Here is a 15,894-nt window from a genome sequence, read left to right on the forward strand (position 1 = left end):
GCAGGTCCAGGAGCCCCCCTTGGAGAGGGGTGACCTGCAGCCTTTGACCCACCCCGTGCCCATGCACCTGGCTTCTTCTCAGCACTGGGCCTGGGGCCCTGGTTTCCTGTGCGTCCGCAGCCTCTGCGGGCTGTGGGGAGGTTTTTGGGAAGGCCCCAGCTGTCCTCTGGCCAGATCTGCCCCGGAAAACCTTACTATACCCCTGGGGTTGCTTTGACATGAGTCCTGGGTGGGGTCTGTCCCCTGGGAGAGGGAGGCTTAGGCCAGCTCCTAGAGGAAAGGACGGGCCCGGGGCGGGGGTCCAACCAGCCGGTTCTGTGCCTGGGGCCAAGACCGCAGTCAGTTACTCCACTGTGGAAGAATAGGACTGAAACCAGCTCTTCCAGGAACATCCTGGGCAGGAGGCCCATTAGCCAATGGTCCTCTAGTCCACCTGCTCCAGCCTGCACCCCATGCTCACAGGGTCCCCTTGTTTACACCCTGGCCTCGGCCTGACCCCAACCCAGCTGCATCCAGGATGCCAGCCCATGAGTGCCCACCTGCCGCCGCCGCCTCTCCTGGCTAGCTGCACGCACACTGGACAGATGCTCCGTCTCCAGCCTCCGGAGGGCCTCCCTCTGCAGGGCCTGGGCCGCCTGGGTGCTGCTCAGCGTGGCCTCTGCCAGGCGCCTGCCTGTGGACAGCAGCAAGGCTGGAGGAGCTCCTGTGGGACTGCCAGCCCGGATGTCCCACCCAGCTCACAGGCTGCAACCGGAGGCTTGCAGAGCCTGGCCGCTGGCCTCTGCTTGATGGAAGAGGCCTCCATCTTGGCTCCAGGGGCCTGGGCTGGCCTGGGCTGCCCACACCCTCCCCCCTCCATCCTAGCATTCCTGAGGCACTGACTCTCCCTGGGCCTTGGGCTGCCCCCCTGGGCTGCCCCTTTAATGAGGGCCAGTAATGGTGGGTGGAGGAAACTCGGCAGGAGGCTGAGTCTGGCGTGGCCATGTGGGCAGAGGGCGCCAGGGGAGCAGGGCCAGGGCCAGGCCCTCAAGAGGGCACCGCAGGAGCCTGGGGCTGGGCCCAGTCTGCAGGGCTTGGGAGGTCTGAGGACTTTGTCCAGGGACCGGGGAGAGGTGAAGCCGCCAGCCTGGGAACTGCCCACCCCAGGCATCCTTTAGACGTATGGCCGTGGCGCGCTGGGTCGGGGAGGTCACCTTCCTCTGCCTTGGTCAGGGCCCTCTGCAGCTGCCCGGTGTGCCTCTGGGCTCGGGCGCACGCGCTTTCCGCCTTGCTCAGCTGGCCCCGGGCATCGTCCTGGGTGGGAGGACTGAGGTCAGTGGGCACCTGGCCCAGGGGCCTGCCACTGGCTGGAGGCCAGGTGGGCAGCTCGTGATCTACACTGGGGTGGGCTGGGCTGCCGGGAAGGGCGGCCATGCAGGTGGCTGAGTGGGCCTGCTGGCCTGGAGTGAGGACTGACTGGGCCTGGGGTCGAGGTGTGGGCACTGACAGAGTGGGGACCTGTGGGTCAGGTGGCAGAGGCCAGGACCCAGAACCACACACCCCTCCCATCAGTTGGAGGGCCGGGAGGGCCCAGGACTGTCTGTCTTTCCTACCAGGGTCCAAGTGTGCCCTCCCAGTTGACAAGTTGGGAAGGGAAGGCCCGTGGTGGCTCTGGGGGGAGTCCTGGGGCAGGGACCTCGGGCAGCCACTGGGAGAATGTCCCCATGTAAGGGGTCCTGAGGGTCTGTAAGGGTGACCTGGCCAGGTCCACCTGCAGTGTCCCAGCCTCGGGGGACATTCTTCAGTCATGGCATGAGGTAATGGATGCTCTGCTCTGGGCCCCAGGGGGGTGTCACTGCCGGGCCACCCAGGGCTTCGCTGCCCACCACAGGAGGCAGTGAGGTGTGAAGGGGTGGCACATTCATGGAATTTGTCATCACTGGCAGAGGACAGTCTGGACACTGAGCCACAGGCCCTGCCAAGGCCTCAGGAGGCTTGAGGTGGACAGATAGATGGACGGCGGTCTGAGTGGGTGGCTGTGCTCCTCCCTGTCTCCCAGAGCCCCTGGACGTGTGCTCCATGGCTGGGAGGACGCCGGCCCCCGCCTTACCCGCTCCCGCTGGGCATCCCGCAGGTTCTGCACAAGGTTGGCCAGGGCATCCCGCACAGATGCCACGTCCATGTCACCAGGTGTAGGTGAGGGCCGGTGGAGAGGGGAGCTGGCCCGGGATCTGTTGGCGCCTGCGGGAGGGGACACGGAAGGGCCCTTTCTGCTGTTCCTGCCATGACGGCCGGGCAGGCGGTATAGGCACATGCTCCTGGAGCTGCCCGGCCCAGGGCCACCTCCTTTCTGTGTGAGATGTGTGGGGCCTGGGGAGGAGTTGGGGCAGGTCAGGGCAGGGCTGGGCAGGAGGACACTGACCTCTCATGGGGGAGCCAGGTCGTTCTGGAGAGGCCACCGGGCTCTGCCCCTGAAGTCCCAGGCCATGGCGGAGTGTGGCACACAGCCTGCTTAGCTGGGCCTCTGCGTCCTTCCTGGCACTCTGGGCCTGGGTCAGCTCCTGTTCCAGGCTGTGGATCCGGCCACAGGCCCCGTCTAGGCGGGCCTGGAGGCCGTCGGCCAGGCTGCTGGCCTGCTGCAGCCTCCTGGTGACACCGTGCAGCTCGGAACGCAGGCTCTGCTCAGCATCCCGGCTCTCACGGAGGTGTCCCTCCAGCTGCTTTGCCTGGGCCTCCCCTGTGGCTTCTGCCTCTGCCAACCTCCGCTGCAGCCCCAGGACCTGCAGGAGGACACGGGAGGGCAGGGCCCAGGCGCCTGAGCCAGATCACCAGCGGGTAGATCCAGGCCCATCGCCCCTTTGGGGTTTGGCCCTCTCCCTTGCAGGTTACAGCCGGGGGAGGATACCCTGGCTCTGCCTGCCAGCTTCTGCTTGGTGGATGGGGACACCTGAGCCAGAGGAGGCAGGGAAACGGCACCGCAGGGAGACAGGGCACTCTGAGGCACCTCCTGAAAAGCCCTGGCCAGGGCCTTGCAGCCGCCCCCTCCTGACCATGCTATGCTGAGCTCCTGGCCTGAGCAGCTCTGCTCCTTGCTGGGCCCCTCTACTTGTGCCTGAGCTGGGGTGTGGAGGGGCTCAGACGGCTCCCAGCTTGAGGCACAGGGTCGGGGTGCAGGGCCTGGCTCTCTGGGTGGGTGCAGTGTAGGATGACTGGTCATGTGGACTACAGGACAGAGCGCTGTGCTCCTGGGAACAGCCAGTGTTGGAGGGTCCTGCAGCGTGAGCGCTTGAGTCTGAACCAGGGCTCCTGCAGCCCAGGAGCCCGAGGCTCAGGGGATCTTTTGGCTTTGGGGGTGTCCGAGGCCCCTTTAGCACGTGGACTTGGCTGGCAGGGCTGGAGCTGGACTGAGGGTCTCTGTGGCGAAGTGTGAGTCAGGGCTGGGACGAGTGTGTAGGTGTAGGGCATTGCTGTGTGTGGCCCTGGGCAGAGGCATGAGCTGGGGGTCCTGAGGCTCTTTGGGAATCCATCTCTTCAAGCCCTCCCTGCCTCGCCCCCTGTAGAACTGTGTCCTCAGGGCAGAGCTCAGTCCTTTTCTAGCTCACAGATGGTGGGGATCCAGGGGAGGCTGTGGCTGCAGTCGGGCCCCTCACCTCACACCTGTCTTCCCCACCCCAGCTGCATGTGGCCAGGTTTGCAGGGGGCTGTGGGCAGACCTGCAGGGGCACGCTGGTCAGTGAGGAAGCAGGTGCCTGGCCTCCCTCCACTGTCTACCTCCCTCTGGTGCCACCAAAGGGAGGCCTGGCCCACCAGAGGACAAGGCCCTTTGAGGGGCAGGAGTCTTCTTACCTCCCTGTGAGCATCCTCGCGGGCGGCCTCGGCCTCCGCCACCTGCCTCTGCAGCTCCAGGGCCTCCTTCCGGCTCTGCTGCGCCCGCCGGGCGTCCTGGGTGCCTCGGGCCTGCAGCTCCTGCACTTCTCGGCACCTCCTCTGGCTTTCGGCTTCCAGGGCCCTCACCTGGGAGTGTGGGGTGACCGATGGGCAGGACCCGGGCAGCCTCCTGACAGCTCCCTCACACAGCTGCCCACGCTCAGTGGGCCTCCCCGTGGGCCCCGCAGGACTAGGTTCTGCAGTGCTCTGAAAGAGGCCAGGTTGGCCGCAGAGTGGGGGACCACAGGGGCGGCCCTCACCTGTCTGCGGCAGGCCTGGAGCTCCCGTCGGGCGTCCCTCCGGCCCTGCTCCAGCGCCTGCAGCCTGGCCCTCAGCTCCTCAGCCTCCTTCCGTGCCGCAGCCTGGGCCTCCTCCAGCACCAGCAGCTTCTGCTCCTTCTCCTCCTTGGACCGCTTAAAACTAAGCAGGTGCCATGGGCTGGCAGACACCCGGGGCCCAGATGCCCCGCATGTGGGCCCCCGCATGGCTACACAGCAGGTCTATGCCCACCCTGGGAAGAAACTGCCCCAGTGTGGACTCCACACAGTGCCCCCAGACCCAGCCACAGGGGCTCCTGTTTTCCTCAGCCCACGCCTGTCCAGGTCCAAGTTACCGCTGGTGTGACCACTCTCCCACTGCCACCTGCCTTTCTAGCCCCTGTGGCCTACCTGCCCCTGCTCTCTGGCCCTCCATCACACTTCCCCAGCCCCCCAGCCCTCCTTGGTCTACCTGGGGCCACCTGTTCCCTGTCTAGCCTGCCGGAGGGGACTCCTTGAGGGAAAGACTAGCTGCCGTGTCCCACCTCTCTGCCTGGGCTGACATGCAGGCAGCTGAGGGCTGGCGCCTCTCTCCCACAGCCCCTGGCCCTGCCTGTGACCTCCAGCCTGGACTGAACAGCAGGACCCCAGGGGTCCCCCACCACGGGCAGCCACTGTACCTGGCCTTCTCTTGCTCGGCCCTGCGGATGGCGGCCCGAAGCTCAGTGTTGGAGCGCTGCAGCACCTCCTTCTCTCGGGCCTCATCGCCCAGCGCTCTGCGGGCCTCTAGGGCCTCCCGGTGCAGCCCCCCGCGGGTCTCCTCACTGCCCTGCAGCTCCTGGCGCAGCTCAGCCAGCCCTTCTTGGGCCACGTTCAGCTGAGCCTGCAGCCTCTCGGCCTGGGGGGAGGTTGCAGCTCTTGTGGTCCACTGAGGGCTGTGGCAGGGCCCTGGGGTGCAGAGGCAGCTGCTCCAGGACGCCGAGGGCTGTGCATGGACCTGACTCTGGTCTCCAAGCACTGTCATCCCATCCAGCCCTGGGTCCCCAGAGCTTGGAGAAAGCAAGCCACTAGCTTGCCTGCTCGCGCCCCTGCTGAGCACCTGGGGCAGCTCAGGGCTGGGGATGGAGAGCCCAGGTGGACTCCACCCTGCCCCCACCCGGGCCTGGCCCCGTGTTGGACTCCAGGACAATGGCCAGTGGTCAACAGGGCTTGCCTGAGGCAGTCTGTCCCCACCCACACTCAGCTGCCCACTTGGTGCCCCTGGCTCCCACTCCTCTCCTTCAAGACCAACAGGGAACCTGGGGCCATATCCTCTCCTGGAGTGGGCAGCTGACCAGCAGGGCAGCAGGCCTAGGACTAGGCATGATATGGTGGGCTGGCCCATCCATCCACTGCAGCCTCTTCCTCTGCTTCCTGCACTGGGGTGGTGGCAGTTAGAAATGAAGGCCTGCCAAGGCCCAGGTGCAACCCCACCACGCGGGAGCCGGAGCCGTGCCGGCCCATGCACGGGCGCCGTCCTCCCAGGCTCCCAGGCACGGCCTGCACTCTCGTTCTAAACAGGCATGCAGCCCTCAGGCTGAAGCATGGGGGGCAGGCCAGGAGTCCAGCGTCGGCTCTCCACCCTGGGACAGGAGGCCTCTCCAGGCACCTGGGGCTGGGGCTGCCCGGGCTCAGCCTGGCCCCCTGGCCCGGCCAGAATCCCCAGAGAAGGCTCGCTCTGGCTCTGGCTCTGGCCATCCTCTGGGATGAGGAAGGCAGCGGGGCGTGTGCGCCAGGGAAGCCGCAAACGCAGGGCGCCAGGTCTCAGGCTCGCCGAGAGCAAACCCTGCTCCGGGGCTGTTTTCACAGGACGTTGTCCAGCCCCCAGCTGCCTGGCTCCACGTCCACCCCCTGTTATTGTTGTTCTGTTTTTGGGAAGGGCCCGGGCCTCCCCTCGGCTCCCCTCCCACCCCCACATGTGGGAGCCACGGCTGTGCTGAGCATTTTCCGCTGAGCTCAGCAGAAAGCTGCCCAGAAGGTCAAGGAGCAGGGAAAGGGCCATCCATCATAGCAGAGGCCTCCCATTTCCCAGGGCAGGGGACATGGAACCAGCAGGGCCCGCGCAGGGGGCCTGCCCGCCCACCGCCCCAGGAGAGCGGCCGGCCCCTTTACAGGAATTTTACAGCCAAATCGCTTAATGTGATTATAATAATTATTTCTTTACTAGAAATTGTATAAACAGCCTCTTTTGAAATCTCCTGCAGGGAGGCAGCTCCAGGGCTCTGCAGGGGGGAGCAGCGAGGGAAGCAGGGGAGGGCTGCCAGCCTGTGTGAATGCATGTGTGCGTGTGCTCACCGGGCAGCGTGTGTGCATGAATGTGTGAGTGTATATGTACATGTTCCTCTACACATGCATGATGGGTGTTTGCTGCTCGCCTTTGCATGCGTGTGTGTGTTGCAGTGTCTCTGTGTGTGAGTCTATATGCGTGTGAGTGTAGGTGTTTATGTGCATGCATTCAGTGTGTGCTCATCACTTTACATGTACAAGATGTGTGTGGTCTCCAGCTGTGCATGATGTGTATGCACACATGTGCATGTGTGTGAATGGTATGCACGTGTGGGTTTGTGTGTGTGTGTGTGTGTGTACATATGTTTGTGAACTCAGGTGGAGCTTTGGGAGCCTGGAAGGTCTTCCAGTTGAAGACCATAAAAATGGTGTGGCTCCTGCGGCCACCTGGGCCAGCCTGCTGCCTGGAGGCTCTGCTCCTCAGACACCACCACTCCAGCTGCCTGTCACCCCCACCCTGTTTCTGGAGCCCCTTCCCTTCCTGGGGCCCCTTCCTTTCTGGGATCCCCTCTCCTTCCTGGGGCCTCTCCCTTTGTGGGGTCCCCTCTCCTTCCTGGGGCCCCTTTCTTTCTGGGGTCCCCTCTCCCTTCTCTTTGTCGGGGCTGCCTCTGTGAGCACCTGACCTGGCCTCAAGGCCTGTGCCCTCTCCTTCATCCACAAGAACAAACGTGCCCTGCCCCTGCGCCCCCCTGCTGCCCCGTTTTGAAATCCCGCTCAGCTTCCCCGCGTGGCTGCTGACCGGGCCTGACTTTGAAATCTGCTGGAAGGAGTCCCTTCTCTTTGGGGCCAATGTAAACAGCCCGTCATGTTAAATCATGCACTCTTCCTCTCAGGCTTGCGGCCGGCCCCTCGGGGGTGCTTGGGGAGGGCCGAGCCCCTCTCCTCACGTGGCCTGTGGCCTGCGGCTGGTGTGCTCCTGCAGCGGGCTGGCGCACGGCCAGGCAGCGAGAGGCCCCTGGTCCCCATGCCCCGGGCTCCAGCCGGCCCCTCCAGCCTAATCTGCGTGTCCCTGCCCTCACCCACCGCACCCCAGGTCCTGTCACCTCCTCAGACACACCTTCCACTCTGCCTCCCGCCCACTGTGGCCAGGCCCGGGCCTGTCCCCGCCAGCAGCTTCCGGGCCTTTGTGCCAACTGGCCAGGCCAACACGGGTCCAGAGAACCCCGCAGCCCCGGGAGGCCCCTCCTGTCCCTCAGGACTCTAGGCACCCGCACAGCAGCCTTACCTACCAGCGCCCAGCAGTGGCCCCTCACCGTGTGGAGGTTTCCACAGCTGTGAGATGGCCGCCTCAGGGCCGAGGACCCCACTCCTTCCCACCAGGTCATGGCGCTCTCAGATGACCTTGAGGGGGCTGCACCACTGCACAGGAGGTCTGCCCCTGCCCGCCTTCTGACTGCGCAGAAGGAGAGGGTCGGCCTGGTGTGCTCTGGCCCCACCGTCCCACCGGAGGGCAGGTGGGCAGAGCGCGAGCGCAGCCCTGTGAGCCAGGGCCAGCAGGACCTACCACGCCACGCCCCTGCAGAGCCACAGTGGAGCCTGCTCACCAGACCCGACTCAGGCCAGGCCTCCCGGAGCCAGGCCCTAAAGACAGACCCGCGCTCCCTCAGCAGAGGGTGGGAGCTGCGGCCACCTTGCCAGCTCAGAGGGGTGCGGCTGGGGCTTCGAGGCGGGTGCGGGCCCACCTGGGCCGGGCTGTTTGCCTCTTCCAGTCCCCAGGGTCTTTGGTACCCCACTTCCCCCTGCACCTTCCCGCACCCCCTCCCTCCCTCCCGGAGGCCCACCCCTCACCTCTCTCCGTGCTTTATCCCGCTCAGCTGCCATCTCGTGAAGGCTCTGGCTCAAAGCTGTAGCCTCCCTCTGATGGGTGGAGATGGCGGCCTCGAACTGGGCCTGGAGGGCCCTCAGCTCCTCTGCCATGGTGCTGATGGTGGCCTAGGAAGGGGAGGCAGGCTGAGGCCTGGTGGAGGGCTGGAGCTGGGCCGGGGCTCGGTCAGGGTTCTAGCGGGACTGGGGCTCCTTGCTCTGGGCTTTTCTCTGGGTCCCTGAGCTGTTGGGCCAGGCAGGTGGGCCTCAGGGACCCATGCACCCACCCTTTCCTGCCTGAGACATTCAGGAGGGGCACTGGTGGCCAGCCGTGAATGGACCGAGCCTCTGCCCTGCTGGCTTGCTAGCCACACAGGGAGGGACTGTGGCCAAGGCCTGCAGCACCCACTGAGCTGGCCGCGGGGTGCGAAGGGCTCCCCTTTCCGGAGGATGTGCCTCTGGCTCCTCTCTTGGGGGGCCCAGGCCCATGGGCAGGAAGGGAGGGGACTTGGCTTCCAGGGAAGGGAGTGCTATCTCAATCACAGGTCCCAGCAGACAGTGGAGTAGGGGCGCCATCCCCTGTGGCTGGAAAGATCAGCTCCCGTGGACACTCCCACCCGGGCCACTCACATGGGCTCAGCCTGGGCAGGTGAGCGCCGCTTCCTCTCACACCCCCTCGCTTCCTAGGGACACTGCTGCCTCTGATCTCTGCGCCTGACATAGCCCCTCTGCCGGAGCAGGGTGGCCCAGCTCACTGAGCTGGCATGTCTGGCTCAGCCTGGCTTCCTAGCAATGACCCCCGCTAGGTTGGGGCCCAGGGCTGACCAGTCGCAGTGGTCATGGCCCGTGACCACAGTGTCCTTGGCAGGAGGGATGGGCGCTACTCCCCCTCGGGCTATGGTGCCTGTGGGCTTCAGGGGGCAGCAGGTTTGGGGCAGTGTCCCTCCAGTGCTGCTCTGTGCGGCAGGGAAGCACAGGGTGTTCAGGAGACCCTGCTTCTGCCCCCTGGGCGTGGCGGTGGGAGTGGGGGTCCGTTAACTCTGAAGGCAGCCCCGGCCGGAACCTCCTCTGCCTGCTCCCCACTGCCCTTCTTGACCGGCAGTTTCTCCAGATGGACAGGTGGCGGCCTTGTGTCCTGGCTGCCTCAGCAAGGCCACCTGTGAGTCTGTGGGCGCCCGCGTGGTCCCTGGACAAGGCACAGGGGCTTCCTTGGCCATACCTCTCCCTCCCTCTCCTCTCAACAGGCTTTAATTCCCATCTTCTGAGCTGTGGTGGCCAAAGCCCTTCATGACCTCCCCAGGGAGCTGTGTTGGCTGGCAGGCCTGACCCTGCATCAAGGGGAGGCTTGGCCAGCGCCAGAAGGTTCTGGAAGCCAGTGCTGGCTCCCATAGAGGCCTCCTGCATCTGCTCCTTGGGCTCAGGAGGCTTCCTGGTTCTCTGTCCACAGGGTGGAGCTGAGCGGGGAAGGAGGGCTGCTGCCACCAGGCGGGGCTGGAGCCAGCAAGAGGCTCTCGGGGAGAGCCCCTCGGTGACCAGGGCGTCTGGCCACAGTGTCAGGGTGTGAGGCCCTGGCGGCTAGCTGCACATCACCTCAGGGATCAACCCCAGGCCTCTGCTTCCACGTCAGAACAGCGCGCGGCCTCCCATGCCTGCTTTCTGCACACACACCTCCAGCCCAGCTCCGTGGCCTGCAGGGCCGGCTACGCAGGCGGCAGGAGTGGCTTTGCAGCAGGCAGAGGGCCTCAGGGGCAGTGCCAGCCTCCTCCCGTGGATGGGGCCTCCAGGCCGTGAGGCCCAAAGTGTTTCTCCTGTTCCTGCTGATCTTACCTGTGACCAGCACACGCCGGCTAGCTGGTGGTGTGGCCGCCAGACAGGGGACACAGGCCAGGTCCACCCCACCCTCCCTGCTGGCCTTCATGCAGCCTGCCTGCTCGGCCCTCCCTGGCCGCTAGCAAGGACCAGATGCACTGGGTGGGGAGGCCCAGCGCCGGGGCCTGGTCCCAGCTGGTGGCAGTGCGCTCACCTGGGCTCCCACCTGCTGGCGCTGGGCCTCCTGTTGTTCCTGCTCCAGCTCCTGCGCTGTCCTGGAGAGCTCCTCGCTCAGCAGGGTCCTCTCTGCTTCCTTCAGAGACAGGGCCTGGGCAGGATGGGGTGCATGTGAGGGAGCCGGGAAGGTGTTCACTTCCTCTCGAAGGAGAGGCGCCGCAGCCCCCACAGTCGAGGCTTGCTCCAGCCTCCTCTCTGGGCCCCTGGCCTAGAGCACCACCTACCCGGTGTCTGTCAGGGAGTTCCCTCATGGTGTTCCCCTCCTGCACCTGTCCAAAATCCTGCACAGATGGGGGCTTTGTGACCCCCCAGATCCCTGCAGGCAACGCTTCCTGTAGGGCACAGGAGCCATCGACGGCCCTGTAGTCCTAGAAACGCCCATGTCGCTAACGGCAGGACAGCAGCTGACCCCAGAGGCCGAGTCTTATCCCCAGCTCAAGGTGGAAGGCTGCCCCGTCGCCAGCCTGCGGAGGGAACTCCACAGTGCCCTTCAAAGTAAGAGAGACATCGGCCAGGAGACACACGTGTCCACGTGTGGGGAGACCCGTGCTCAGCGCCTCGTCAGCCACCGTTAGAAGCCTGCCTGCCATGGAGCCAAGGCAGACACAGGGGGGAGCGGCAACCGGCGGCTCCCAGAGGGGTGAAGGTCCAGGCTCCCGGCAGGACGTCATCTGCTCTGAAAGAGTCGGGACCCGGGACGCCCAGATCTTGGAAGGGCTGCAGGATGCAGGTAATGAGGCCCTGGAGATGGCGTGGCTTTTCACATTTTTTGTGTAGAACAAGCAAGGGGAGGTGACTTTGTTCAGCTGGCCTCCGGCAGTGGCTGACTGTAAATAGTACGCAGTAGAAAGCTCCCTTCGAATTTAGCACTTGGGTCTTTCTCTGGCTAGTGCTGTGTGTCCTGTTCTGTCTTGACGCTGGACAGCGGCGGTGAGCATGGTCCAGCCGGCCCCAGATCAGGAGGGCACCACCGACGCGGGCTGGGTTTACCGTGTGGCTGTGACTCAGGACAATGTCAGCCTTCCGTGGCTTTACCAGGATACGACTACAGGCTATTTGCAAGCAGTCTTGGGTGGCTGTTGTGTTATGAGCCTTGTCTGGCTTCGTCTGGCTCCTGGATGGAGCTTCTAAACCCCGGCCACTTCCCACGGCACTTGCGTGGGCACTGGGGAGGTGACTCGTGGCGGGCTCCCACGCAGTTTCAGGGTGAGGCTCGTTCCCCTGGCAAGACCAGCCAGGTGATTCGAGCCCTGGGACCTTGAGCCTTGTGCTCCAGGGAGAGGCTGGAAACAGACTGCAGTCGAGTGGCTGGTCACTGCATTGACCAGGCTACCTAGGAAACCCCTGTACAGCCCCTGGGCTCAGCAAGCCTCCCCATTGGAGACGTCCTGAGGTGGGAGGTGTGGATCCCACGGCAGGAGGCGCGGGCTCTGTCTTCAGGCTATTCCTACATCCAGCCCTTGTGAGAACAATGCACGGCAAACCTGGCGTTTCCTGGGGTTCTGGGGTCACTCTAGGGGAAACCAGGCTGAGGGGACAGGGGAATGCCGCTCTTGTTGCTGGTTGGGCAGAGTGTGTGGCCTGGAGGCCCTGCGGGGAGGCAGTTGTGTTGGGATGCGCCCTTGGCCCGTGGGGTCTGCTCCAGCCCTGGGCGTGTGTAGGGGTGCACTGCTTCAAGAAACGGTACAGCTTCCGGAGGAGTGGGTGGGAGCGCGCACGCACGGCTCTTGGCTGAGCGGCTCCTCTCACTCCTCGGTCGCCCCTCTGTGGAGCCGTGCTGTTCGCATCTGCTGAGGCCCTTTGTCTCTGAGACTCTGCCACGCCTGGCCTGCCAGGTCTCGGGCCAGGGCCGTGGAGGGCTGCACCTCTCCCTCTAAAGGCCTTGCTAAGTGAGCACAGCAAGAAAGTATTTGTGAATATTCGGGCGCAGCTTCAACAAAGAGCGAAATGTGGCGCTTGCTAGGGTGAGGGCTTCCCTCCCACGCCAGCTGTGGGCAAGTCCCACTTTGCCTCATTGCCCCGGCCCGCCCCAGGGCTGACGAACGAACCCGGGGGCCTGTGCGTGTCAGGTGAGTCCTCTAGCAAGTCCACGGAGCTAAATCCCCAATCCCCAAGCCACACTGCAGACCCCCAGGCCAAGAACAGAGAAGGTGGCGAGATGTCTCTCCCTCCAGCCGCCCTGTAGCTTTGCCTCTGGCTCCACACAGAATTTCTCTTCTTTGCTGAGGTCTCCTGAGGACAGTGGTGTGACTGAGTCATGGCGGTCTCTGCCTCCTCTGCTCTCTGCACTGGCGGCCTGGCATGGAGGACTGGGTCCAGGCAGGCAGAGATCCAGGGAAAGTGCCCTGGCTGCAGGGAGATAGCTGTCCAGAGGCCTGGCCTGTGGTCCTGCTCTGGGTCCAGGGAGGGCCACCAGCACGTGGAACCCTGCATGTCCAGCTGGGCCCCCTCCTGGATATGCTGTGACTGTGAAGCCCCAGGGACAGGCAGCGCTGCCTGGGGGTGTTCCCGGGTGGGACAAAGGGGCTTCTAGGAGACCAGAGCATCACCATGTCTTCGGGGTGGTGCCGCTATATCCCAGGGGTCTGCCTGGACCCTCCTCCTGTGGCTCTGACTCAGCCCTTGGCCTCTCTCTGTCCTCTGAGGCCCAAGCCCCTTCCCCAGCCCCTGCATATCACCCCTGCTCAAGAACAGCCGCTGCTCCCTGTCCCCCCAACCTGCTGTGTGATGCCCTCCGTGCTCCTCCATGTCTTCCTTGCAGTCCTGCTCACAGTAGCCAGTGGACCTGGGACAGTGTGCCATCCCAGACATCCCGAAATGCCCCCAGCCCCCGTTCCTCCGTGAAGCCCTTGGCTTCCTCTATCTCAGGATTCAGATTTGGGCAGGGGGAGCAGGGACCGAGGGCCTGGAGGCTGTACTGGGCAGTCCTGGCTGGTCACAAGAAGGCCTCTCACCAGTGAAGGGGCTCACAGGAGCACCCACCTCAGAGAATCAGATTAGAAACGTATAGCCCAACACGTGGCCTTGGCTATTGCGGTCTCTCCAGGCCCTCCCCTGCAACTTGGAATTTGTGCCTACATCTCTCGTCCCTGCTGCGCTGTGTGTCAGCAGGAACCTGTTCATGTGTCTGCTCCGCTCACTCAGCAGTGAGCACCAGTGTGGCCTGTGCATGGGAGAAGCTTGGGCTTGTACCGTGGCCTTCAGCCCAGTGTGTAGTCTCAGCTAGGAGGTGGCCAGGTGGCCAGGTGGGTGGTTGATGGCTGTACACGGGCTGGTGCTCAGGTTGGATTCTGATGGGTGGACTGATGGGCGGATGGCCAGCTGACTAGGTGGACGGGTGGATGAGAAGGTATCTGGGTGGGTGGTTGGCTTCATGGATGGACAACTGGGCATGTGCACAGACAGAAGGATGTTTTCATGAGTGGATGGATGGGTGGGCAGACAAGTAGGTAGATGGGTGGATAGGTTGTGTACAGATCTGTGGATGGATGGATAGGTAGGCGGGTGAAGTGCGGATGCATGGATGGATGGATGGATGGATGGATGGATGGATGATGAGGTGGTGCATGGATGTCTGTATGTATGGAGAGGTAGGCGGGTGAATGTGCGGATGGATGATGGATGATAAACGAACGGGTTGATGGGTAGATGAGTAGGTGAGGCCATGAGTAGGTGGACCAATGGATGAATGAGTGGGGTGGTACCTAAATGCATAGATGGCTGGATGAATAGGTGAGTGAAGTGTGGATGAGTGAATGGGTGGGTGGGTGGGTGGAAAGGTGATGCGTGGACATTAGATGAGTGAATGGGTGGGTGGGTGGATGGATGTCTTTCTATCAGGACTGCCATGGAAGACCTCAGCTGCATCAGTAGTGACCTGGAAGCAGCAGTAATCTGCGTGTGCTGGGCCTGAGAGAGCGCGGTGGGCGTGAGGACCCTGCCTCCCACCTCCTTCACCTGCTGCGTCTCCTGCTCCAGCTGCAGGAGGCTCTCGTCCCGCTCGTGCTTCAGGCTCCGAATCTCCTCCTCCAGAGCCAACCGCTGGGCTGCGGTTTTTGCCACCATCTCCTTCTCCTGCTCCAGCCGGTGTGCGGCTACCTCCTTCTCCTCTGCTAGGGACAGACTGAGGGCCTCCTGGCCAAGGCAAAGGTCAGGCTGTGAGGTCAAGGCAAGGGAGACAGCCCACTGGACACCAGGGCTGACGGTCCATCCAGCCAGCAGGGGTGGGGAAGGGTCTCAGGGTCTCGGCACCTGCCTTCCCACACTCATCTAACGCTTCCTACACGAGTCTTGAGTCTCTACCAAGCATCACGGATAGGCAAGAGGCAGAAAGATCTGGAAAACCAGGCCTCAAGGGATCTGTGACCTGTAGGACCAGTCGGCAGCATGGCCCCTCCGGGCACCATCCCCAGCCTGCAGCCAGGCAGCTGACTTCAGGCCCAGCCTCTACAGCCTCCCTGCACGCCTGTTCCACCCTGTGAAGCCCCCGGGGGAAGACCACATACCCTCACTTGAACTATGAGGACGAGCCGGCACCCCGCCCTCCCCTGGGGAGGCCGTGATGGGGGCCCCCAGAGGCAGCCAGGCGGCCTGGGAGGCGGACCTTCTCCCTCTGGAGCCGAGCCAGGTCCTCTTGGTGTGCCAGCGCGCGGCGCTCCAGCTCCAGCTGCGCGTCCCGCTGCTGCTGAGCCGCTTGCCGCTGCAGCTGCCCCACGTCCCACCGCAGCTTGGTCTCCTGCAGCGCCCAGTTGCTCTTCAGCCGCTCCGTCTCCACTGCAGAGCAACGGACGGTCAGGGCCTGGCTGCCGACCGCTGTCTGTGCTGCCCCAGGGCAGATGCTCTGCTCATGGCGGGCACCTGGTGGGGTGGGTGTGGGCCCAGGGAAGGGGGCAGAGGCCACTGTGCTGACCCTGTGGCTGCGCCCACTTCTGAGCTCAGGTCAGCGTTGGGCAGGCTGGGGGGGTCTACCTGCTCTGTGTAAGGGCAGGGTGGCCCAGCTCCTCAGGGGGCCCCAGGGACAGAACCCCGTGCCCTTCTGGGGTCCCACACATCTGGAGACTGAGATGGCCCAGGGCAGACTCTGGGGAGGCCGGAGCACCTTGCAAGGACTGCCGAGCAAGCCGGGCACTCTGGGCCTCTCCTTCCAGCTGCTCCTGCTGGGCCTGCAGCTGCCTCGCCAGCTGTTGGGCCTCGAAGAGGCTGCTCTCCAGAGAGTCCCTCTCGGCCCTGCGGGGAAGCACCAACCGTGGACAGGTCACCCAAGTGCTCCTGCTGGTAAGGAGCCGCGGGGAGCCCAGGCCGGGGCAGCAGATCAGAAAGCAACAGGGCGTCTCGTTCGTCTCAGATCTCTAAGGATGAAGCGGGGCCCGGCTCAAAAATATGTTTGGGGTGGAATAAAAAAAATCATATGCCGAAATGAAACCAGCCACAGCAAAGCAACTCAGAGCTATCAAAGCAGTCGGAAAAGCACAGGAGGGTATTTCATAATCTCCTTAAGCAAGACCGGCATGAGCCACAGTGCTCGTTCCAATTCTGGATGCTGCCCCCAATGCTGTTT

General features: G+C 64.0%; 1 protein-coding gene across 1 annotated transcript in view; it reads right to left on the bottom strand.

Annotated features, from left to right (window-relative positions):
- CROCC2 (ciliary rootlet coiled-coil, rootletin family member 2) overlaps positions 1 to 15,894 on the bottom strand; it is a gene marked incomplete at both ends in the record, with an annotated part of 63,096 nt that overhangs the window by 17,422 nt on the left and 29,780 nt on the right. The window contains 12 exons of the mRNA XM_080720058.1: positions 540 to 673; positions 1,194 to 1,497; positions 2,090 to 2,220; positions 2,402 to 2,759; positions 3,826 to 3,993; positions 4,167 to 4,326; positions 4,844 to 5,061; positions 8,277 to 8,420; positions 10,315 to 10,428; positions 14,295 to 14,471; positions 14,941 to 15,110; positions 15,436 to 15,563. Coding sequence (XP_080576184.1) covers positions 540 to 673; positions 1,194 to 1,497; positions 2,090 to 2,220; positions 2,402 to 2,759; positions 3,826 to 3,993; positions 4,167 to 4,326; positions 4,844 to 5,061; positions 8,277 to 8,420; positions 10,315 to 10,428; positions 14,295 to 14,471; positions 14,941 to 15,110; positions 15,436 to 15,563 — 2,206 coding nt within the window. The remainder of the gene's footprint in view (positions 1 to 539; positions 674 to 1,193; positions 1,498 to 2,089; positions 2,221 to 2,401; positions 2,760 to 3,825; positions 3,994 to 4,166; positions 4,327 to 4,843; positions 5,062 to 8,276; positions 8,421 to 10,314; positions 10,429 to 14,294; positions 14,472 to 14,940; positions 15,111 to 15,435; positions 15,564 to 15,894) is intronic.

Source organism: Muscardinus avellanarius (genome assembly GCF_963383645.1).
Source record: "Muscardinus avellanarius genome assembly, chromosome: 2".
Taxonomy (NCBI): domain Eukaryota; kingdom Metazoa; phylum Chordata; class Mammalia; order Rodentia; family Gliridae; genus Muscardinus; species Muscardinus avellanarius.